Source organism: Pseudorasbora parva, chromosome 23 (assembly GCF_024679245.1).
Source record: "Pseudorasbora parva isolate DD20220531a chromosome 23, ASM2467924v1, whole genome shotgun sequence".
Taxonomy (NCBI): Eukaryota; Metazoa; Chordata; class Actinopteri; order Cypriniformes; family Gobionidae; genus Pseudorasbora; species Pseudorasbora parva.
This window is the reverse complement of record NC_090194.1, coordinates 23,421,812-23,447,868: the sequence shown is the minus strand read 5'-3', so window position 1 is coordinate 23,447,868 and position 26,057 is coordinate 23,421,812. Positions and strand designations below refer to the sequence as shown.

Genomic DNA, 26,057 nt, shown 5'->3' with positions numbered 1-26,057 from the left:
CTAATAGTCGCATACAATAGTTCATAAACCGAATCATGTCCTCATAAACTTCTAGTAAAGACACAAATGTTGACAGGCCACTAAATACAGTACATACCACAGAGATGGACGTCCTGATGTTGCTGTTTCTCCTGTTCAATTTATTTCTGCCTCAGATTTGATTCTGGATCATTATCTGTATTAGCTGAGATAGCCATGGGTTTCTCCACGCTTGAGGACGTCACCGCTCTGTTCGCGATCGTCATTCTTTAGCTCCGCCCACACGATACGCCTCCAGGCGCTCGGTTTTTTCCGGAAAGACTCAGTAAAGCCCATATTTCTTTTATAAATATAATAAAACTAAAGACTTTTCGGAGATGTGAAGGATGCAATGCTACTCTATAGGTACTCAAGATTGACATGAGATTGACTGAAACTGAGTGTTTCACCCCCCCTTTAAATTAAAAATGATGAGTGAAAACTAGGTTTGATGGAAATAGTAAGTTTGACAATAAGGTTTGAGTATGTGTAAATCTGTGGAGGGTATGATGAGTGAGAATGAGTTTAATAAGAAAGTTACTGAGTAAAAATCAGGGAATAGTGATTAAAATGGATGTTATGAACGTGTTTGAGAAAGAAATGAATGAGAGGTGTTCTAATAAAAATGGTACATGTATGTAGGCTGTAAACTGAAGAATGTTTTATTTTTATATCAGACCATTATTGTGGATCTGACCATTTTATTTTATCTTATTATTTTTTTAATTATTTATTTTTATTTTATTATTATTATCTTTACAACTGTTTTACCAATGCTTGTTTTAAAATGTTAATTCATCCATATGGTATTCTTTTTTCTCATGCATTTGTTACCACTGTTTTAATTAATTTCTATGTAAAGCACTTTGAATTGCCATTGGGTATGAAATGTGCTATACAAATAAACTTGCCTTGGCTTGATGTTTAACCACATCAGAGCCAGCGGCAGACGTCAGAAGGTCTAGCCGAGAAAAGGCTGCTCTCGGCAGGTTAACGAGCGCTGAGCACCCGCTGACCGAGCTCACAAAACGCCAGATAAAATTGCAAAATATGTGCTCTCTTTATAAATAAACCACATATTTAATCATTAAACAAGTACATTCTTGCCTGAAAAAGTTAAAACTACATTTTTGACACATTAACAGTATTTTTAAATTACGCTGGGATTCTCATCCGGGATGTCTCCTCTCGATGCGTCCTTGATAAAAGGGGCGGATCAAGGACACATTCAGGGTTTTTAACTATAGCCTGCTTGGCTAGATGTGAACTTTGAAATGGAACAGTACTTGGCAGCGACTGATGACGTTTTACAAGTCCACAAGAATACAATACAGACAAGTACATATATTGAGAAACGGCCAGTAAATTAGCTGATTAGAGTGTGGCACCAGGTGTCTTCAATATTGAATCTTTTCACAATATTCTAATTTTCTGAGATACTGAATTTTGGGATTTTCCTTAGTTGTCAGTTATAATCATCAAAATGAAAAGAAATAAACATTTGAAATATATCAGTCTGTGTAATGAAAGAATATACAAGTTTCACTTTTTGAATGAAATTAGTGAAATAAATCAACTTTTTGATAATATTCTAATTATATGACCAGCACCTGTAAATTAAATAGCTAGTAAATAATAAAGAGGAATATAAAACAAACAATTAACAGAGTGTTTTCAGTATTTAATAGTATCTGAACGTTTTCCATTCCGAGCTGTAATTGATTTTTCTCTGTCTCAGCTTTACTGTTGCTTGATTATTATTAATGATGATGACAGACACCGGGAGATCAGCATTCACACTAATGCACATATCTTTTTAGAAATATAAGATGTGGTTTGTCCTGTCTGTTTAATAACTTGAGATATGGGTTTGCATACATTTTGCGTCATAAAAGCATTTTGAGACGCGTACAGATGTATGCGCGAGCGCTCTTCACAAAGTAGGCCCGAGCATTTGGAACTGAAAGCCTTCTCACAGTAGCCGCGTTTCCATTATCCTTCAAAATGCGCAAATTGAAATTGCGATTTGAAAATACGCCCAATGGAAACGCGGCAATTTCGCTAAAACTCCCATATATCGCAAAAAAGTTTTTACGCTCTCATGAGGTGGTTTTTCAGGCAATTCGAAAAAGGACATTTTCGCAAAACTGCAATGGAAACGTTTTTTCGCATTTACATGTCACCTGTTGCGGTGACGCATTGCTGCAACATAGGGCCTATATATTATATTTTCCACTCAATTGTATGGTAAAAACAAGATAATGTAGTTAAAAGGACATATATTTTCTCCTAATATGGACTAGATGCTATATATACTGTAATTAAGACATATATTCAAGAAATGTGTTAAAACAGGAAGAGCAGTTTCAGCCTTACTCAAAGGCCGAGGAAACAGGCCAGTTACGCACGTCAATCCATTCCAGACGATCTTAGTTTGCTTCTTATTTGATATACAGGCAATTAATTTATGAAACATCAATCAAAATAAAAATACAATTTATACAAAACGAAATATTTTTTTTAAGAAAGACTTTCTAGAAAATAAAACTCAAAGTGATCAAAATCATGTGACGCCCCAGGTCTCAAATATATTGCGATTCTTACTCATGCTCCTCACTTTTCATAATCAACATATAAATTAAAAAAATAATTAGGGATGCACCGATACCATTTTTCCAGAACCGATCCGATCCGATATTAAAAGTGTTGAATATCGGTCGATACCGATACTAAACCAATCCGATACCAATGCAGTTTTGTCTATGTAGAATTTCTAAGCCTTAGTGTGTAGAATTGAATAAATTAGATTAGTGAATAATACAGCAGCAAAAGTTATAAAATCACAAGTGCACAATAATTGTATAAAATCTAAACATTTAGTTGGGAAAAAAATAAAGGAAACCACAAAAGTGAATAACTGTAGCTGTAAATCTGGTAAAATATGTTACACAAAATATATTCATGAAAAACAAGTAAATATATTTATAGAAATAGGGCCTATATACTAAGAAATTGCATTTATTTTAAATGTATAATGCATATTTTTAATGAGGCAGCAACATATAGAGCAGAACAAGAAAGGCTATTAATAAGGCTTTCATAGCGTAACAGTAGCATAATACAGAGCGGCACAAAGCGCTTATGCGCATCCCGTGCGCAGGATGATGCGCTTGAAGCAACACGGAGTCACATGCTCACAGCCACATTCATAGACGCTCATTCACAGCGCGCCGCACTCCGTCCGCATCAAGAAGTTTAAAACAAGATATAGACGCGTAGTATATCTATGCAGTATTCTTATAAGCCGTTTATTTTAACAGTTTAATATTTCAGTTACTGTGTGTGAAAAACAATATAATAACTAGTCCAGTGTTGTGATCTAACTGACATCCGGTAGAAAGTAACACGGTTTACAGCAATAAACGCCAGCAGATAGCCATTTTTTTGAGAAACCATAACGTTAGAGCGTTATCTACAGATCAAGCATAATAACAGAAACAATAAATAATCTTGGAAAGTTTCATCGTGTTGAGTGTCGTAACCGAACGCGACAGTTTAAAGCTGAATGGAGATGTGACTGACAGCCGCAGTGGAGGGAAGCATTGACGTGAACTAATCTGTACTCGCATTAAACGATGGAATGGCTTCAGAACACTTATAATATAGTGCACGAATCGTTGATGCTTTATAAGGTTTTTGTGCCGTTTGTGGGGCGCTGGGGCTTAACAATAACACAGAATATTATGCGCACAGTATCGAATTTGGATCGGTCCTGTCTGTCCGATACCCGATCCGGCAAATAATGGCAGATCGGAGCCGATACCGATCCCGAGAATCGGATCGGTGCATCCCTAATAATAATATTACAGGCTAATGTTTAAGCCTGAACGTTACCTATTTAGTTTCGTAGCTAGGATATGTTTTCTTTAACCCACCGCCGATAAAAGCGCCAACGTTTTCTCATTTTTTCCTTCTTCCTTTAAGCGAGATGAAACAATTTACAATACTCTTGTCATTTTTAGCTATACAGATAAGTTCAAGACATAATTATAAACTATAAACTGTCTTCTTTTATTTGTGAAAATGGTTACATTACATTATTAATAGAGCTTTGTGAGATCGCAATGAACTGAGATGATATCTTGGAATTGGAATTATGATGGGCGCGTATTTTGCCGCGCTAACCCACGCATGCACACGCTTGCTTTTCTGTTAATTTACTTGAAATAGTGTCAAGGACGTCCAGAAAAAACTATTTATACTTTAATGCGGACGGGAGCGGGAGAAAGTTAGGAGAAGGTATAAAATCCGTCCTGCGCAGGTCTCTACTTGGAAAAACCACAGAGTGACTTATTACTGACTATATTTAAACTGAGCTGTGTAACTTCTTATATATTAGGTTGGCTATTTTATTTTGATAATGAACTGACTGCGATGTCAAGTTTGCAATGCTGGAATATGTGCGCGCGCCAGGCGCCAGGTTATGAAACCTTTCAATTATTTGTGTTATAGCACCATTTGGTGTATTCACATATTTTATTATCTTTTATCACCTTTATCATCATACCAAACTAAAGTTAGGTTGTCATCTACATCACAAACTATTAGTTACCTCACTCTCAATAAGTTTTCTGAATAACCACTTATTATTCTACAATTCTTGAAACATTGTAATTTCAATAAATCTAGGATATTTTGCATGCAACAGCAGAGTGCACAACATCTTCAATGTTTACACAAGAACAAGAATATAAATATTTTCAGCAATCAGCTAAGATGTCCATACCTTAGAGCAGATGTCATGCATGCTTGTGGCAATGTTTTTTGCAGGGGTGTCACACCGAAATACATGACATTTGAGCACATGAGTCAACTTGTCTCGGGCCACATATGCAAAGTCCCTGCAATAAAAGACAAGAGATAAACTTAAACAGCTGCATGTATTCAAATCACAATTCATCCATGCACCCATAAACTTGTGCGCGCACAGTAATAACGTCTTGGCTACGTATGTAACCGAGTAGGGAATAAGACGCTGCATCAGTAGCTGATGCTATGGCAAAAGGCTCTGATGTGATGGCTGTCTGAAGCCTGCATTGAATCACGCCAATAGTACTAGGCCTCTCTTCTACGGTGTTACTTTACAGATGTCTTTTAAGAATGTGTCATTCTATGATGAATTGAGTTTCTACCAAGGAAACCAATCAGAGACTGAGCATGGCTGGCTATGCAGATTCTTATACCCTACAAAGAAAAACAAGATGATGTACTAAACAAAAATGTTCCCTTTCATAGGTTTACTTTGAAGCTGCATATTAAACTTTTTTTGTGTTTTTGTTTTGATAGTGCTCTTAAATTTGACAGACTCTTCTCAAAACCAGTTTTTTTTTAATCTCCGAACACTTTCTAAAGTAAAATTATTTCTTTCTTCTTAGGATTTTGAATGGGTGATTCATGCTTTTATTTCTACAAGGTTGGACTACTGTACTGTAATTCCTTTTATATGGGCATTAATCAAGCATCATATTCGGCTCCTCACCAGTGTTCGTAAACGTGAGCACATTACTCCAGTTTTGAAATCCCTGCATTGGCTCCCCATTCGTTATAGAATTGATTTTAAAGTTTTAATGCTGGTTTTTAAAGCATTGAATGGATCATATGTCAGATTTTCTATCCATTCAAAATTCTGGAAGGTCTCTTAGGTTAACTATAGCCTGGCTCTGCCCTCCTACGTACTTCCGCTCAATTTTCATTTTCCTTCAGTACTACGTCTGGGACTGCTGTGTAGTCTTAGGTTTTCTCCGAACAAATTTTTACCGGTCCAATCAGCGAACAGAGGGAGTGGCTGAGAACGATGTCGTTGATGTTGAGCGCTAGTTTGAGATGTAGTTCAGTAATGGCGGCGGAGAAAGATGCAAACTACTAAACCATTCATTGCATTGTGGCACCGCTTCCGAATATCCAGAAGCTAAAGCCGGAGCAATAACAGTCTATGCTGGGGTTTGTTGGTGGCCATGATGTTGTGGCCCTCCAACAGGGTAAATTCGGGAAAAGATTTTCCAGATCGCTTCGTTAGTGATGAAGGAGTTGGCTGAAGCTATTCGGGCGGTAACTGTTTCTCGTGGGGTCGGAAGGTATTGCCATCATTTAAGTTACAGGGACTGGTCAGTTTTTTTATTGCCGTCCGTCTCTCACCACCCGTGTAAAAATCCCCGGCCGAGTTACCTACTGCTTGTGTTGATGTAACAGCTGTCCGAATACACATCTCTGAGTTTTCAACAATATATCACTTCAAAATTCACTGTTTGTAATCATTTTTGACCACTGCAGAACACCATACAATTGCTTTGCTGTTATTAGGATGCATTTATAGACTTGTATTTCCTTAAAATGCTGGCAAGTATTTAGAAGAGCAATATATTTCATCACCGCTCAAACAAATTAAAATAAAAGCACTTACACATTTGAATTGTTCTGTTATTTATAGCAGCATTTATTATCATACCAAACATATGACACTTTATTTACAGCATACAGTGATTTTACGGACCACGTGAGCGCCGCGTTCCCGATCACAAAGCTCTCCTGTCCACCTTGGCGTGAATAAATCACATCCGAATGCACGAGTTTTAGGTTTTATCCTATAGTTTTATTACTGAGGTGGCATGCACATGTGCACTTTTATTTTTTCGGATTTCCATGAGTGAAACAGGCTTGCATGACATACGTCACGACCAAACGTTAGCGATTGGTTATGGCAGATCCAGAGTGGCTCAGGGCAGATCCAATAGTTTTAAACCTCAACAGGGTGCCCGCCTACGCGGAAATGAACCCTTGTCAATGGAGAGTGGCAAGACTCTATGTACAAAAAATGAAATGTACGAGAGTCTGGTAAAACCAGGCTAGGTCAACTAACCAGAGACTTTTAAATGTTCCCCGATCTAGACTAGAACTGAAATGTGAACCGTGCATTTGCCATTGCTGCACCAAAACTTTGGAACAGCTTACCTGTCTTTATTAGAACTGCGTCTAGATTGCACGAGTTTAAAGCAAAACTCAAAAACTTTTTTTTTCTCTGACTTTTTATTGTAGTTGATTTGTGCTGTGTCTGGTCTGTTTTGTGTACTAATGTATGTTTTATATGGTGCTTAGGGCTGCACGATTAATCGAAATCGAACCGCAATCGCGATTTGGCTTGTGTGCGATTATGAAAGCTCAAAGGCTGCGATTTTAATTAAATAAACAAATGCCCTGTGTGTTAGCGAAGAGCGGCTCTGTGATAAACGCTGCTCCGTCTGATAGACTGCGAGTTTGAGTCGCTTATAACGTGCGTTTGAAAAAGCAACACGAGTCAAACATCTTCACAAACTAGTGAAGCGTTCATAAACCTGTTCAACAAAAGACAATGTTTAATAACATGTTTTACCTCACTTTATATCAACAGTCGAGTTTGTGAGCTGATGTGGCTTCTCATCAGAGTGAGGCAGATGTGTTATTTTATAGTATTCATCTCAATCAGCACTGCATTATAATACACTTTATTATTATGAAAATACCCTTGACGGCTTGAAGAACTCAAATACACCCTATTTTGCTGCAGTCGTGTTTATTGTCGTCATGTTTAATCAAAGCATTTCTATTTTCTGTTTACACCGGGTTAGCTTCACATCATGGATTTCCTGAAAACTAACATCAATTACTTCTCTGAGAAGTATGTGACGCGGTTTCCGCTCGAGGGCGCCCTCTGGCTTTCAGTATGAATGAAAAACTTTTGGGTAATCAATAATAAGAAAATAATGCTTAATACATTTTAAAACTTCATAAACTTAAAAAATTATAAATTTGTTGGACAATCCATGTTTTTCTTCAATGTACAGGAGTTTCTTTTCCCCACAATGGATACACAAGAGTTTCATATTTCATATTAAAGGAGCACTAGGTAACTTTTCAACCTTCATAATATATTTTCATGTAGTGTTTCATGTAGTGTTCAAACTCTTGTGATGATACATCGACTTACAATATTGAATGACACGTCTGCCATAGCTTGATGGGGTCTGTATCGTTTTTAATCGTACTTTTAAACTTCGGGTTTCGGGTAGTAACCAGAGAAAAAAAAGAACTACAAAATTCGACTGCTTTACGGCATATACGCCACTACCACCAACACCCACACTTCCTTAAATTCGGACGTGCGAGCCCAACTTTGTTCGTTGGATAATATAGTCATGTCCGAAGCAGCACAGACATATAAGAAAGAAAAGGTTTTGTTGGAGGAAAGCAATAAGAGGAAACGAAAAAGTGATTGAATCAAAGGCAGGACGAGGATCAACATTGGACCAGCGTTTGCTCGTTAGCGTGAGCTGAAGGAGGCGTGCCCGACCGATGCTGTCATGCTTGTTATGGTGATTACCTACCACTCAAACATTGAATTGAAGTATTATATAGATTCTGTAAAACAGTAACCAATAGACTACTATAATGACGCTGGCTTGTAAACATGGGCATCGTGATTATTTGGCATTTGAAAAAAATAAAACCCATGAAATTATATTCATATGACATGCTGAAACATATGCCACTGACTGTACCTGGGATGAAGACATTTCACACGACACGTGCTGCCAGAAGAACACCTGCATGTGAACTGGTGAACTGCCCCAACCCGCGGGGACACTTTTATGAAGTTATTTGACCCGCCCCGCACCACTGTATATATTTTTACAACCCGCCCCGCACCCGCGACCATTAAATAGACATACGGGGTCCGTGGGTTATGAGACGACCCGGGCATTACTAGTTCAGGGCTATCAGGGTTGTCATGTCAACAAATGCATGCGCGATGACATCCCCTGTTGTAGGATGACAGAGCTTACGACAGTAGTTTAGGACATTATTTTTTCCCAACTGTAGGGGGACCCCCGAGACCAAAAGTTGCCAAGTGCTGGTTTAAAGACAGACTTTAAGAATAACTCCTTAGGCTTAGACCTTTCTAATGTTTTTTAGTCATAGGCTGTCTGCATATTAATAGGTAACCCAGCAGTTTTTTGTTTTTGTAAAAAGTTTTCTGTAAAATATTACAAAAATAATAATAATAATTAGTATTAGTATTATATTGTTATATTTATTCTGACATACTCTTTTTTTATTTGTAATTATGAAAATGTTATTGTAATGGTAATATTTCTTATTTTTCAAAATATTTTAGCAGTAATAATAATCATAATAATTATTATTACTCACATTAATATAAAAACACAAAATGTTATATACACACACTTTTCATTTGTAAAAAAAAAAAAAAAAAAAAAAAAAAAAAAAAAAAAATCGCAATTTTACCCAGAATAATTGCAATTATATATTTTCCCCAAATCGTGCAGCCCTATGCTATATTTTGCTGATTTTTGATATAATGTACAGCAACTTGGTCAATATTTGTTGTTTTAAATGGTGCTATATATAAATATAAAGATATAAATATAAAGCGTTGAGAAACTGATGCTAAGGGATCGCTGTATTAACATGCCATGCTGCGAGGAAGCCACTGATTCGTCAATATGTGAGAAAGTTGCACAGACATTTAAGCGAGTTCCGTCACTGTACTATTTTGTTGTTGTGTTTTTCATTAAAAATAACAGGCTTAATGAACCCACCATTTAAGCAACCCGCATCCGAATTGGCACTTATTCTAAATTATAATTTGAAAATAAAATGCACACGGCCACACTTCAAGGTGTGTGTCCACTAGTGCGTTTTCAGTTCATTCCTATGGAAAACTCAACATTCCATACAAGAATAAACCTCATTGGTTCTTGTGGAAGCTCAAGCATGCTGCATAACATGAGAATGAACCTCACTTGTTCTCACGCATCAAACGAACATGCTTGAGCTTTCGTTTACCACAACTGATGTGTGAGTTGATGAATGTTTATATGTTAGTTAAATCTGTACATCAAAGGGATCATGTCTCTTCAGAAAATTTTGACTCAATTTACATGGATTTAGTTAATTTTATAAACTTTATCAACTTTTTGAAGCATCAAAGTGGTAGTTTGCATAGCTGAAGAGACATTTTTTGTGTTGATTAGAGATGTAAAAAAAAGGGGTTCTGGCAGACCAATCACGGCGCTTGCGGTCCGCATAGAATTGACGCGTTGTTACATTTTTGGAGAGGTGCGCGTCAGGGTACGTCGTAATGCATGTGCACAACACACAGATTACGGCATAGCTACGGCATACACTCGATGCAGAAGTATAAATTTGGCTTTAATTAGCATAAGATGTATAGGTTTATAACTTAGAATTTTGACTGCATGGGAAGTCTTTTTCACACAGACAGTGCAATTAATTTTATGTGAATGACTTATTTTATTCCAGCTTTCTTTCTTTTTGTGATAAAGTGCATTGGGCATTAATTAGTAGTGGGCTAAATAGCAGCATGTTGAAAATTGTGCCAAAAGTTTTTTTTTTTTTTTACAATGATAAAATTGCACAGTTGCCTACTCAGGTAAGGTCAGGTTTGCCGATGTGTATTTTATTTGGGCTATATATTTATTTTTGTCCCTGTGCTCTGATCGGAGACAGGGTTTACTGCTGATATTCTGGGGATACAATATTCATAGCCAATAGGCTATAATAGCAGGCAACTTAGCCTTTAAATATGGTTGCTGCATTGGATCAGTATCTTTTCTAGAACAGGCAAGAGCTTTCTAGCCTTGCGTCTCACGTCAGCAGCGCCTTGCATCGCCCATAGACCTTAAAACAATTAGTGGATGATGTATATACAGTGGGTACATAAAGTATTTAGACCCCCTTAAATTTTTCACTCTGTTATATTGCAGCCATTTGCTAAAATCATTTAAGTTTTTTTTTCTTTTCTCATTAACCCTTAAATGCATGACTGTTTTGTCAAACATTATTACATTTTGGGGTCGTTAGCGACCCGGATATATATTTAACATGGATAGAACTCTACCTGTCACGATAATATATATAACTCCTGATGTTAGAGTAATACTTACAGAAGAATAAAATAAAATCTATTTTGTTACCTTTTGGAGCTTGGAAGGGTTCAGCGTGAGCAGATGTTTAATACCCTCATCATATGTCCTCGTCAGAGCTCGTTTATCAGCACATTAGTAGAAGTATAGTACAGTAGAAAATAGAGCAGACTCCCCAGACCAATGTTCAATTTTAAACTGAGCTTGGTCTGTTGATAGCCAGACTAGAAGTAAATAGCTTTCTTTTATGAAAATGGTAAATGGTTCTTTTTATTGTCCATTGAATCATTGGTTCATCCAATTTGTTCAAAACATGGATTTAGAAATAAAACGCCACTGTGTATTGTTCGGAGTTGGAGATGAACAGTTCTGCTTTGTCTTTATATTTTCGTTGGAAAAACAGACTAAAAACAGGCATTTTTTACTCATATCTTGAATTTTAGGGATATTCTAACTGCATTCCATTCGCCTTATTCACCTGGCGGCTATTTTGAAAAGTCGAACGCCGTTGAGGGGTACACAAACACGGAAGTTGGACTCCAATAAAGTACTTATAAGTAGCAGCATTCTTTTTCACTCACTTTCTGAATGATGTGTGTAACATAATCATGTAATACATCACTGATAATCTGTTTATGTACAGTGAGGAAAATGAACACCCTGCTATTTTGCAAGTTCTCCCACTTAGAAATCATGGTGGGGTCTGAAATTGTCATCATAGTTGCATGTCCACTGTGAGAGACAATCTAAAAAATAAAATTAAAAAATCTAGAAATCACAATGTATGATTTTTTTTAAACTATTTATTTGTATGATAGAGCTACAAATAAGTATTTGAAAACCTAAGAAAATCAATGTTAATATTTGGTAAATTAGCCTTTGTTTGCTGTTACAGAGGTCAAACATTTCCTGTAGTTTTTCCACCAGGTTTGCACACACTGCAGGAGGGATTTTGGCCCACTCCTCCACACAGATCTTCTCTAGATCAGTCAGGTTTCTGGCCTGTTGCTGAGAAACACAGAATTGGAGCTCCCTCCAAAGATTCTCTATTGGGTTTAGGTCTGGAGACTGGCTAGGCCATGCCCGAACCTTGATATGCTTCTTACAGAGCCACTCATTGATTATCCTGGCTGTGCGCTTTGGGTCATTGTCATGTTGGAAGACCCAGCCTAGGGATTGTGTTTTTGGAATGGTACTCATTAGGGATGGCGAAAACTAAACATTTTCTTGACTGACCACCGAGCCTCATTAGCCGGTTGAAACCGGTTAACCGATTAGTTTAAAATAAGCTGCGATATTTGAAATAACAGCCACGAGCCGCGCCTGCAATTTCGTGACTCTGTCGCATCTCTCTGCTGCTCTGCCTCCCGCTCTCTCACACACACACATACACACACACACACACACACACTGTCCCGGCACCGCCGCCTCCCTTCCTCAAAAGCAGCGCCGAGGAGCTTGTTTGTAATCGACAAACAAATGGCTCCTTAGTTTCAAAATAAAGGCATTTGTCTAGTGTAAAAAGCTCATTTGAAACATTGCCGCGGCTCATTTAACAAAATGACAGCTCCGACTGAATTTTTTTAATTTAGATTATGTCTCTTTCAGTGAACACAGAGGGTCACCTACGATGACAATTTCAGACCTCTCCATGATTTCCAAGTAAGGTAAGGTAAGGTAAGGTAAGCCTTTATTTGTCCTGCAGTAGGGAAATTGCATTTAGCAACAGCAGGGATACAGGGGTAAGTAAAATAATAATCTCACAAACACTAAAAACATCAAATAACCTATGAATAACTAGATTAAATTATGCCCATCGGTATTGCACATTACAAGTTATTGCTCAGTCAAATAGCACATTACTTATATAGCCAAACATAAAAACATAATAATATAAAACATTGCCCAGTAAAAATGAGTTTTCTGTTAGGAATGATCATTGTATAGCCTGACTGCAGCAGGAAGAAAAGACCTGCGGAATCTTTCCTTCACACACCGAGGATGGAGCAATCTGTCACTGAAACTACTCTCCAGAGCTGACAAAGTATCCTGCATGGGGTGTGCCTCATGGTTCAGCATGGATGACATTTTTGCCAGGATCCGTTTGTCAACCATCTCCCGCACTGAGTCCAGAGGACAACCAAGAACAGAGCTGGACTTCCTGATGATCCTGTCGAGCATCCTCCTTTCTCTCTCAGTGATACTGCTACTCCAGCAGGCCACACCATACAGGATGGCTGATGACACCACGGAATCATAGAAGGTTTTCAGGAGCGCCCCCTGCACTCCAAAAGACCACAGTGTCCTCAGGAGGTAAAGCCTGCTCAAACCCTTCCTGTACAATGCCTCTGTATTGAGAGTCCAATTCAGTTTATGGTTAAGGTGAACACCCAGGTACTTATAAGAGTCCACTCTCTCAATGTCCATTCCCTGGATGTTCACCAGTGAGGGAGCAGACCGGTGTCTGCGAAAATCCACCACCATCTCCTTAGTCTTCCCTGCGTTAATAAGGAGGTGGTTTGGCCGGCACCAGTCCACAAAGTCCTGCGTCAGTCCTCTATACCAGGGATTCCCAAAGTGTGGTGCGCGCACCCCCAGGGGTACGCGAGCTGACTCCAGGGGGTCCGCGAGAGGAAAAATGTAATGGCGGTCTTTTTTTAAAAATGGGATTTCCATACAATAAAAAAAAAGACAAGATGATCGCGGAAGATTGCGCTAATTCTAAACCGAAACTAACATCTGCTTGGCCTCACAGAGCGCGCATTAACTGACGAGCTTACATTCAAGGTGTGCGCACACTGGAGCGGTTTCAGTTCATGCATATGGAAGTGTAACTTTCATAAGAATTAATTGAAAGTTCTCGCTTGCTACGCTCTGTTATATATATATGCTTAACTGTCTGAAATCAGGGGAACTGTCAAGTGGGACAGTTAGTGACGAAGGAGGAGAGGGACCAAGAGAGAGTGAGGATTTGGAGGCAAAAGAGACCGAGAGAATAGTGAAACGTTTGATGTTGCACTTGAAAAGATTCAGATTGATCCTCATGTTTATTTATTTTATCTATATCGGACCTTATTCTCTTTAATGTTGTGGATCGTTTTTGTTTGTAACTTCATTGCAATTTAATTTAATGTACTGTCGTTCTAATTTCCAAAACCGTTGTGTTATGATGATTATAATGCTAGCTCCACAGTCATTGAATAGGCCTAGCGGCCTATTGCTGCAATGTTTCTTTTATGCGGCTGAAAATAAACGTGCTTTCTGTTACTGAGCCTGTGTCTGACACATCCTCATAAAGTGGAAGCTTGTGCGTAGCTTTGTTGCATTATATTGAAACTTTTTTGATGTTGTTATTGTCATTCGTTCTGGTTATCAGGGGGGGGGGGGGGGTACGCGAACCCGTTCGGGACATAGAAGGGGGTGCGCAGGTAAAAAAGTTTGGGAACCGCTGCTCTATACTCTGCTTCATCGTCATCACTGATCAAGCCAACCACCGCAGAGTCGTCAGAGAACTTAAGCAGGACACAGCCATCAGTGTTATATCGTAAATCTGCAGTCTAGAGGGTGAAGAGGAAGGGTGCCAGTACCGTGCCCTGAGGGACACCCACACTACAGGCCACCTGATCAGACACACAGCCCCCGGCCCTCACAAACTGAATCCGGTTTGTCAGGTAGTCCAGGATCCAATTCACACTAGATGCCAGATGCAAATTCACACCAGTCTGCACTAGCTTGTCCCTCAAAAACACCGGCTGAATGGTGTTGAATGCGCTGGAGAAGTAAAAGAATAGAATTCTCACAGCGTTGCCGGGCTTCTCCAGGTGCCTAAGAGCACAATGTAATAGAAAGATAACAGCGTCCTCCACTCCAATCCCAGGCCGGTAGGCAAACTGCAGTGGGTCCATTGCTGAGCTCACTTCTGAACGGAGGTGAGCCAGCACCAGTCTCTCCAATGTTTTCATCAGTGACGTGAGAGCCACCGGCCTGAAGCTACTGAAGTCCCTAGCGTGTGGCGTCTCTGGCACTGGTACTACACAGGAGGTCTTCCATAACTGTGGCACAACCCTCAACTTGAGGCTCAGATTGAAGACATGCCCAATAATCCCACATAGTTCATCTGCACAGGATTTAAGCAGCCTGGAGCTAATGCCATCTGGTCCAGCTGCTTTCCGTGATTTAATCCTTCTCAGCTCTTTTCTCACCTGGACCGATGTAAAAGTTAGGTGTGCGCTGAGAGGGTGGCTGATTCCATGGGACAGTGAGGAGGTGTTGAGGTATCTAGGGCCAGAGCTGTAAAGGGCTGGGGGTGTGTGGTATTGTCCCGGTGACAAGGTATGGAACAGGTGCGGGGGAGGAGGAGGGGGTGACTGGTCAAAACGGTTAAAATAACGGTTCAAATCGTTAACCCATTGCAAGTCACCCACAGCCTGTGAGTGGTGTGCTTTGAAGCCTGAAATGGTCTTTAAGCTCCTCCACACACCCCTGATGTTCTGCTGCTGCAGCTGCTCCTCCATCTTCCTCTTATAGCTGGCCTTACCCTCCCTGATCTTCCGTCTCAACTCCTTCTGTACAGCCCTAAGCTCCTCCCTATTCCCTGACCTAAAAGCTCTCTTCTTCTCCTTCAGTAGAGCTTTGATGTTATAGGTCATCCACAGCTTGTTATTTGCAAAACACCGTACCGTTTTGGAGCGCACAGTATTTTCAAAACAAAAATTAATATAGTCCGTTATAGTGTCTGTGATCACATTAATGTCCTCTCAATGTGGGTCACAGAGCTCAGTCCACACAGTGGTGTTGAAGCAGTCCCTTAGAGCTTCCTCACTCTCAGTAGTCCACCTTCTCACCACACGGTGCTCCACAGGCTCTCTCTCTCTCTCTCTCTCTCTCTCTCTCTCTCTCTCTCTCCACGTGTATTTTCAAAGTACCGACAGCAGAACCGATACGTCCGAGCTTATCGATAGTTCTGCTCCGCACTATTTCGGCAAAAAGTGTAGCGGGCACGCTGTTCTCGTTAATCTCCCGGGTGGGAATTCCGAAAGAAATTCTCACCGATCAAGGCACGGCGTTTATGTCACGGACAATCCGCGAACCCTACGAATTGTTGGGCATTAAATAGGGATGGGTATCGTTAAGGTTTTAACGGTATTACTACTCTTACCGATACTGCTTATCGGGTCCGGTACTTTAACGGTATTCTTATCGGTACTTTTTGAGATTTTATATATATATATATATATATATATATATATATATATATATATATATATATATATATATATATATATATATATATATATATATATATATATATATATATATATATATACACACACACACACACACACACACACACACGAACAATTAACAAAAATACACAGCCTACACATGCAGTGCTTTCATTTCAGGAAGAATTAGTAATCAAATGTAAAATAACACTGTTCATCATAAATAGCCAAAATAATGCTTGTTAAAGCTGAAGTTATTCATTCAAGAGCTATGAGTGATTTTCTCTTTGCATTTGGTTGTTTAAATTCGCAGTAATTCGTCAGCATGTTTATTTACACCACCGCCTCTTTAAGACAGATATGCAGCTCTATAGGCGACTGATAATAGGCAGATGCACTACATTTTCTCCTGACTATATCCATAATAACTACGTCCATTTTAGACACAAACTGTGTTGTGTTTAAGACTCTCCAAGCCGGTCATTTTGACATAGATGTTTGTGTACATTTGATCGTTTAGACGCGAGTGTGAAACCGAAGTGTAATTTGATCGTCTCGTTGCGGCTGTTTCAGAGCGCGCGCCGACTTGGGAACAATCTCTTTGCCACATTTTTGTGCATTTAATCGCTCTTTTTATTATTAAACGCATCCCACAATTTACCAACAGTAGCTAGACTGTATTTTACAACAATCACTGATCGTGCTGATCTGTCTTAACGTTTGAGTTTTAGGGAGAAATGGCGGCGTAGGCTACAAAGGGAATTAAGTTGCGCTAGACATAAATATTATTATTATAATCTTTGGAAGACAAAATCTAAATCTCTTGCAGCTACATTTATTAGTCTCTCTCTCTCTCTCTCTCTCTCTCTCTCTCTCTCTCTCTCTCTCCTCTCTCTCCTCTCTCTCTCTCTCTCTCTCTCTCTCTCTCTCTCTCTCTCTCTCTCTTCTCTCTCTCTCTCTCTCTCTCTCTCTCTCTCTCTCTCTCTCTCTCTCTCTCTCTCTCTCTCTCTACGTGTATTTTCAAAAGTACCGACAGCAGAACCGATAACGTCCGAGCTTATCGATACTACGGTCTTTCAAAATTCACCCCCGGGGCCCGTTTAATACCGGTTTTCGGTACCCATCCCTAGCATTAAATCGATTCGCACCAGCGTCTATCACCCATAAACAGACGGGCTGGTGGAACGCTTTAATCGCACGTTGAAAGCCATGATTCGTAAGTTTGTGCACGAGGACGCCAAAAATTGGGATAAATGGCTAGAGCCCCTGTTATTCGCTGTCCGCTGTCCAAGCCTCCACGGGGTTTTCCCCCCTTCGAGCTGCTCTATGGGCGCCAGCCGCGGGGGGGGTACTGGACGTCCTTAGAGAAGCTTGGGAGGACGGACCTTCTGCGAGCAAGAACGAAATTCAGTATGTCCTGGAGCTGAGAGCAAAACTCCACACTTTGGGGCGGCTGTCACGTGAGAATTTGCTCCAGGCTCAGGACAGACAGAGACAGCTATATAACAGAGGCGCTAGGCTCTGTAAATTTACACCGGGAGAGAAGGTGCTTGTATTACTCCCTAACTCGAGCTCTAAATTACTAGCTAAGTGGCAAGGGCCGTTCGTAGTCACACGGCGAGTGGGAGATCTCGACTATGAGGTCATTCGGTCAGATAGGGACGGGGCACGTCAAATTTATCATCTCAACCTGCTAAAAAAAGTGGGTGGAGGCGGACGCAGTGTTGCTAGTGACGGTGGTGAGTGGGGAGGAGGATCTCGGGCCAGAGTCGATCCAAAAAGCGCAATCTATCGCGCTGGCCCACTGAAGTGAAACACTTACAAGCAGAATTTGCGGACGTGTTCACGCCCCTACCGGGTCGAACGGACCTCATTCAACACCACGTCAAGACCGAGCCGGGTGTGGTAGTTCGCAGCCGGCCGTACCGTTTACCTGAGCACAAAAAAAAGTGGTGCAGGAGGAATTAGCAGCAATGCTCGATATGGGAGTAATAGAAGAGTCCAACAGCGACTGGGCGAGCCCGATAGTTTAAGTGCCTAAAACGGACGGCTCCGTACGGTTCTGCTTGGACTATCGTAAGGTGAAGGCGGTGTCTAAATTTGATGCTTATCCAATGCCGAGGGTGGACGAATTGCTTGATCGGCTAGGGACCGCTCGTTTTTATTCGACGCTGGACTTAACCAAGGGATATTGGCAGATCCCTTTGTCTCCCATGTCCAAAGAGAAAACAGCTTTCACCACGCCGTTCGGTTTACACCAATTCGTCACACTTCCGTTCGGCTTGTTCGGGGCTCCCGCGACCTTCCAGCGTCTGATGGACAGAATTCTCCAGCCGCATGCTGCGTATGCCGCCGCATATCTAGATGACATCATCATCTACAGTGCGGATTGGCAGCGGCATATGCAGCACTTGCGGGCTGTCCTGAAGTCGCTGAGAAGAGCGGGGCTCACGGCCAACCCGAAGAAGTGTGCAATTGGGCGGGTGGAAGTAAGATATCTGGGCTTCCACTTGGGTCATGGACAGGTGCGTCCCCAAATTGATAAGACGGCGGCAGTTGCGACCTGTCCGAGACCCAAGACCAAGAAGGAGGTTAGACAGTTCCTGGGGCTAGCGGGATATTACAGAAGGTTTGTGCCTAACTATTCGGACCTCGCTAGCCCGCTGACTGATTTAACTAAAAAGGAGGTACCAGATACGGTTCAGTGGACGGAGCGGTGCCAGCAGGCTTTTACTCAGATAAAGGCTGCTCTGTGTGGCTCTTACAAGCTCCTAACTTTTCTCTCCCTTTTTCTCTACAGACGGACGCCTCGGACAGGGGGTTGGGCGCTGTCCTGTCCCAGGAGGTGGGGGGGGAGGAACGGCCGGTGCTTTACATCAGTCGCAAGCTCTCTAAGAGAGAGACGATGTACAGCACCATAGAGAAGGAGTGTCTAGCCATCATGGATGGCTCCCCAGCCTGAGTCGGGCGGTGGGGGTATGTGGCGGAGGGGGCGTGGTTTCACGAGGTCTGTAGCGGGAGAGAAGGTACGGGACAGAGCGGGGAGTAAGTAGGTCAAATATTTTAAATTACTTTAAAAATGTAAACATAATTCAATCTAAAACTAAACCTACAACCAATAAATCTAAATAATAGTAATATAAATAACAACAATGCCTAAACATTGTATTTATGTTGTGCAACTTAATTTTCATGTTTCAGCTGAAATGCTATAAATGCTTTACTGAAGCAAAAAATATTGGACAGGGTAACTTGAAATAAGAACGAGATGCATGGATAAGCTCTAACATCACAGAATCCGCTGTGAAACAAACCATCCACCAGCACCCGATCGTCACAAATTCAAATCCTCAGTGTTAAGCACGATGCTATTGTCACATATTAGCTACACTGAAGTAGGTTGCTTAACAAAAAAACAAAAAAAACACTTACTTTGCCGAAATTACATTTCTTAATCTAAACCAGAGTCGACAACCTATACATCACACGGAGAAATAACCGCTAGAACGTGATCAAACGAGAGATATTTTGTATTTGTTACTTTGATAGTTTGTATTTAATTCAGATAAAGTATATCACATATGCATTTTGAGCTAATCATTCATCATTGTAACACAGCTTGTTTTAAGTTAGTAGCTATAAATATGATTAAAGTGTGATATTTTAATTACACAAATCAATGAAAGCACGCAGCTCTGAAAGCACGAGCGCTGCTCATCACAAACATACACTCACACACAAACAATTAAGCTGCATTTTATCAATCTCCATTTGAGATGTTCTGCTTAAAGTGTGTCATTCAGCCTACATTTTAGACTTGACTTTTTTTTTGTCAATGATATTGCACGTTTATATAAGTGTTACGCAGTGACTGTGATGTAGCCTAATCTGTAATACAAATAGGCAAAAACATCATAGTCAACACGACACTTCAGGTCTCAAAAATATAAATATATAACTTATATTTTTACAAAATGAATAGCCTTGTCAAATGACTTTCATTTGAACTTATATGGTGGAAAACGGGATGTTTGCTAGAAGGATCGAGTGAACGATCTAAGCAAAGTATCTACGGTTGTATTTTGTAATACAAAATAATATTACCCTGTCATTAGACACACTATTTAGTTTTGTATGGTACTTGGTATTTCCTATTGTTACTATAAGGATCTTGTGCTATCTAGACCAGTGGTTCTCAAATGGGGGTACGTGAAGGCACTCCAGGGGGTACGTGAGATTTTAAAATATAGCCTACATATATTTAAAAAGTAGCATCCATGCAAAAATCCTATAAAAATAATTATTTCATTTATATTTCTGTGAAATATAAGTATAAGTTCATAAAATTAATTTTTTTGTTCAGTAGGCTATTCAATTTCATTATCCTAAAAATGCAGAATCTCCCCCCATACCAGGATGGTTTGACCCAATCTGTCATTTGCCGCCTGGCATCACCTGTCAATCACTTGGATCAACGATTGTGTGACCAGACGTCCCATTTCAAAAGTTTAATAAACCAGACACTGATGGCAGTGCTCTGTTTTAAGTCTTTTTTTTGTTTTCAAACCAAAAATACTTTTCGCTGGTTAGGGGGTACTTGACTGAAAAAATATTTCACAGGGGGTACATCACTGAAAAAGGTTGAGAACCATTAATCTAGAGAAAGCTGTCTCTCTAAGAAACTTTCAATTTAATCAGAAATTGTTTAAACAGTCAATAAGTGGATAAATCGCTACTTACTGCTTGCAAGAATATAGTTGTAATTGCCACTTTCTTCATTTTAAGACACTGAGCAAAGCTTGCTTGAAATGGGCCGAACAAACAAATGATCTTGAATTTAATTGTTGTGGTATCGGATTATAAACATCAACCATGACTGTTGACATTTTTATCTGTGGGAAGGGTAGAAAAGTTTCCTGCACAGCCTGGATCAGTAAGTGTGTCCATGAGAGAAGTTTGTTTTGATGATTCGCTCCCATTTCCGCCTGACAATGCACATGTTTGGACAGATGCAAATGTTGGGAGCGTGCATATAAATGATCCCCAATGCTTGCGTCACTGTTGGGTTTATGTTGAGAAGCACTTTTTATTCCCGTTACGTTATGGATTCAAGAGATTTACATAAGAAATAGGAGGCAATGATGCTTGAGACTCACATTATGTGATGTCCATGTACTGAACTCTTATTAATTCAACGTGGCAAGGTTAATTCAATTTTTCATTCTAGGGCACCTTTAACGATTTCTCTCATCCACCCGCAATTTTTAGGATGTTTACCCACCTGAACCGCGGATATAACCGCAATCTGCTCATACTCATAGTCCTTACACAAAAAATGTCTTTTTGCAACATCTGTGCGTAGTTAAATGGATTAATAGAATCGTCGAGGCAAATGATTAACTCGAGTTACTCTATGAATTATTTCAGCCATAGTATGAACAGTAGTTGAATGTAAAAGAGCGGCATAAAAATTTGAGAATTGTCCTTTTGTTTTACACAGAAGTTGCATCGAAATGTGGGTGAGGAAAATGACGGAAATTAAATTTTTGGATGAATTATGCTTGGTATTGTAATAGCAAGCAAGCATAATACAGTACAATACAATACAATAAACGGCAACACACTACCTTTCCCTGGGATCCAGAATGCAGCAGGACAGATAAAATGAAAACAGAGTTACATAGTAATTCAGCACCATCTTAAAGGGTTAGTTCCCCCAAAAATGAAAATTCTGTCATTATTTATTTGTGAAGCTTTGGAGCTTTATCGATCAGCGTATGGAATCAGTGGTTTGGATCACCAAAGTCACATGATTTCAGCAGCTTGGTGGTTTGACACGCAATCGCAATCGAAATCATGAATCGATACGCTGATTCATAATGCTCCGAAGCTTCACAAATCAGTGCTTTGAAATCCGCCATCACCATACAAGTCACTAGTTTTTTGCAGACAAAAACTGTTCTTGTCGCTTTATAAAATTATTGTAGAACCACTGTAGTGAGATGGGCTTTTTAACAACGTCTTTAGTACCTTTTAAGGGTTTTGAAAGAGGAAATGATATTGCTGCCAATAGAGGCCTTTCTGAGCCATCGGATTTCAAAAAACATATCGGTAACACTTTACTTGAAGGGGTGTGCATAAGACTGACATGACACCTTCATAAAAGACATTTCAGAGTTGTCTTTATGACAACTTGACATAAACCAATACATCATAACCGGTCAGTGTCTTTGTCATGACAACTTGACATTACCAAGACAACATAACCTGTCATAAACAGACATGAAATGACATTAATTATCAAAATTAAGAAACTACTTAGCTTTTTGGGTTTGCATTACATTAGTTGCTAGGCAACGTGAGGGAGAGGACGCTGGCGTTGTCTGTTCGCCGCTTCTCCACCCACAAATCATGTTAACTTTACTATTAAATTTAGATTTTATTTTCTTATGTTTGTGACTAGTCTAACAGTCAGAGCTACAATTGGGACTGTTGCTGATTGCTGGCAGCCACAGAGAGGACGTTGTTTGCCGTTTTTTCACTGCTTCTCTTCTGTTTTTGTTTGAATTTGTGGTTGGTTTTGGTTTGAAGGACATTTGATGTTGCTCGCTGCGGCTGCTCTCTCTTCTGGGTGTCGGCTGCTCACTGGTGGTCTCCCTCAGGCTTGAACTGCATGGTGGCTGAAGTTTGCACCAGGCTAGCGTCATCAGCGTCCGGCATGATGTTGGGATGTAATTTTTACTTGTTATTCATGTATTGTTATTTTTTCCCTTTGTTGCACTTTGAGATTCTTCGGAATGAAAAGTGCGCTATAAATAAAATCTATTATTATTATTATTATTATTAAATGGTCATGTGGTTGGTTTTGACGTTGGCTGTCATTAGGCTATTATAATGTCATGATTTTTTTATAAATTTAATTTGTCATTTACATGTCATTAAGTGTCAATACTGTGTCAAATTATTTCATAACATTGTCATGAATATATTTCTTGACCTAAACTACAGTGGTACAAGTTGAATTTGTCATTAACATGTCATTAAGTGTCAATACTCTGTCAAATTATTGTATAACACTGTCATGAATATTTAGCTTGACCTGAAATATGGCATCATAGAGGAAGTCGTACAGAGTCATTAAAAACTATTAATATAACTCAAAATGATAGAGTGGCATAGACATATACACCTACTATATGATGATGTCTATGGTGGCACCACTGGTTATGTGTACGCTGTAACAGTTGTTGGCAGAGCCTCAGTCAGGTTAGTTTGTTTAGGTGTTTAATGTCAATTTAGTTTGCAGTAAGTAAAAACAATTCACAACAACGTTATTTTGGGTTTAATATACTTTATTTAAACTTTCGCTCAATCTTTTACGAATAGTTTGAGTTTATTCTTACCATTTCTTTGTTTGTCTGTTTGTTATGGCGGAGTCTCGTGTGCTGGTGCACCGTCAAAAGGGGTTCGGGCGGAAACGTTGGCCCTATATATAATGTTCCGGCCTAGGATCTAGCCGCAACCATTCCTTGTTCAGCCCGGGGTGGGGCTCTAAAGACTATTCCTCTTATTTTTATACATCGGAAGATAATTTATAAAGTGAAGTCATTTGACAAAGTGTTATTTTTCTGTGTTTGTTTATGTGTGTATATTATGTTGATCTATATGTTTATTTTGTGTAATGGCCATTATTTGTGTACGTGTTTTCCCCTTTTTGCGTTAATTGGTGCTGGTCACCTGTGTATAAATTCATGCCTTGTGTTTTTAAGAGCCAATTCTGTGAGAGGGCAGGTCTTAAAAATTAAATGATTGATTTTATTTCTCAAACTCCTTTTCATATTTTTAAGACATTTGACATTATGACCTGAAAAATATTAATGATGCTGTTATTAAAAAATAATTTGACAGCGTATTAACACCTAATTACATTTTAATGACAAATTAAACTTGTGCCACTGAAAAAAATTTATGACATTATAATGGCCTCAGTCAACATCAAAACCAACCACATGACAGTTTAAGGTTAACCCTATAAGCTAAGTAAGTTTCTTAAATTTTATAATCTGTTATGTCATGTTTATGACAGGTTATGTTGTCTTGGTAATGTCAAGTTGTCATGACAAAGACACTGACAGGTTATGATGTATTGGTTTATGTCAAGTTGTCAAAACAAAGACAACTCCGAAATGTCATCATTGCATTAAAAATGACATAATTAAGCGAATGACACTTAATGACAGTTGTCATAAACATGCATAAAACTCCTTCATATTCATGACACGTGTCATGTCATGATTATGAAGGTGTCATGTCAGTCTTATGCACACCCCTTCAAGTAAAGTGTTACCATTAAGGGCATAATTTTCATTTTTGGGTGAACTAACCCTTTAATTGTATAAAAATAAGCTTCAAACACAGCATTGGTGTTACTACAAAAGCTTAAAATTAGCCCCCAAAAAACATATTAAAGATCAATAATCTCTTAGGCTTACTATCCTTATTCTTATAACTCAGAGTTGCTTATAGACTCACCTGCCATCATCGCGTCCTACTCCCCACACACGGATGCTGACAATTGGCTGAGAGTGGAGCAGTGTTCGCCCATGAGGCTCAATCAGATTCAACATCTCATTCTCCAGTACCAGCAGCATTTCCTTCCCCTACAAATCAACACAAACAAAATAAATATATACTAGAATTAGGGCTGAACGATTAATTGCATTTGCGATATAATAAAACACGATTTTCTAACTGCAAAGGTTGCGATTACACTTTAGTCATGTGATGCTAGAGTAACCTAAAGCAGTCTGCAGAAGAAGCATCAACTTGGCATATGCCTACAGGCCTGGCCTAATGAAAAGAACAGTTTGTGTCAAATGGGTGGCAGAAAAGATTCTCTCTCCAATGATTCTGGATAAGTTCTGAGCTTAGATTTTAAACTGCAGGTGCGCGATGGCACAGCATGTGTTTTAGAAACTTGTATTCTGATTTCCATTTCCTCTCTCACACACACTACTCAAATCATAAAATATTTCATAACGTTCGCTTTACTGCACAGGATATGCGCTGTGAGAAACGTGCACTTTGCTTGATGTTTTGCTTGCAATGTGTTCTCGCCTGCCAGTATTTTCTTTTAAAAATGCTCTACGAAGGCTTTATTCATGTCGTTTGGAATGCAGTGGGATTATATATTCAAAATAAGAAACTCACTGACTGTTAGAAACGGCTGAGTTCAATGCACATGCTATGCTTTCGGTCAGTCATCATCAGCCGTGAGAGCAAAAGGTGCGAGCAGGACTGTGTGTGCAAAGTGTGCGTCAATAAATAAATGTTGACTGTTTACCAAGTTAATGCTAGATGCTGGTTAAGGAGTTTATAAAGCCTTTTTACAACGTCAGCCTGACATTTAAGTGATGTGTATTTACCAGAGATAAAACGCAGTTGTAGACCACACCAGGGCTGGACTGGTAATTTGGCATACACGGCATTTTCCCGGTGGGCCGACGCACAATGGGGCCAATACAAGGTTATTTATTTATTCATTAATTTTGTCACTGACTGGTCCATCATGCAGCGACAGCGGCCCATTGGTTTGTCTTCTTCTGAATAGACAGGCCAAAGTGAGAGAGACCTCCCTTCCATATTAGGCGCTTTTTTTCTATTATTTTTTTTATTTTTATTTTAGCGCAGGGAACCCCAAAAGGCATATATCAACATATGCAGCCGCTGACGAACCTATATGCTGAGTTTCTACTGCTATATAAAGTAATGAATGGCATTTTGACTCGAAAAAAAAAAAACAATCTTGTTTTAT

General features: G+C 39.5%; 1 protein-coding gene across 2 annotated transcripts in view; it reads right to left on the bottom strand.

Annotated features, from left to right (window-relative positions):
• apbb1 (amyloid beta (A4) precursor protein-binding, family B, member 1 (Fe65)) overlaps nucleotides 1-26,057 on the bottom strand; it is a 109,883-nt gene that overhangs the window by 16,431 nt on the left and 67,395 nt on the right. For both annotated transcript variants that reach the window (XM_067433052.1, XM_067433051.1), the window contains exons 8-9: nucleotides 24,776-24,903; nucleotides 4,805-4,919 (exon numbers count right to left, since the gene is read on the bottom strand). In XM_067433052.1, coding sequence (XP_067289153.1) covers nucleotides 4,805-4,919; nucleotides 24,776-24,903 — 243 coding nt within the window. The remainder of the gene's footprint in view (nucleotides 1-4,804; nucleotides 4,920-24,775; nucleotides 24,904-26,057) is intronic.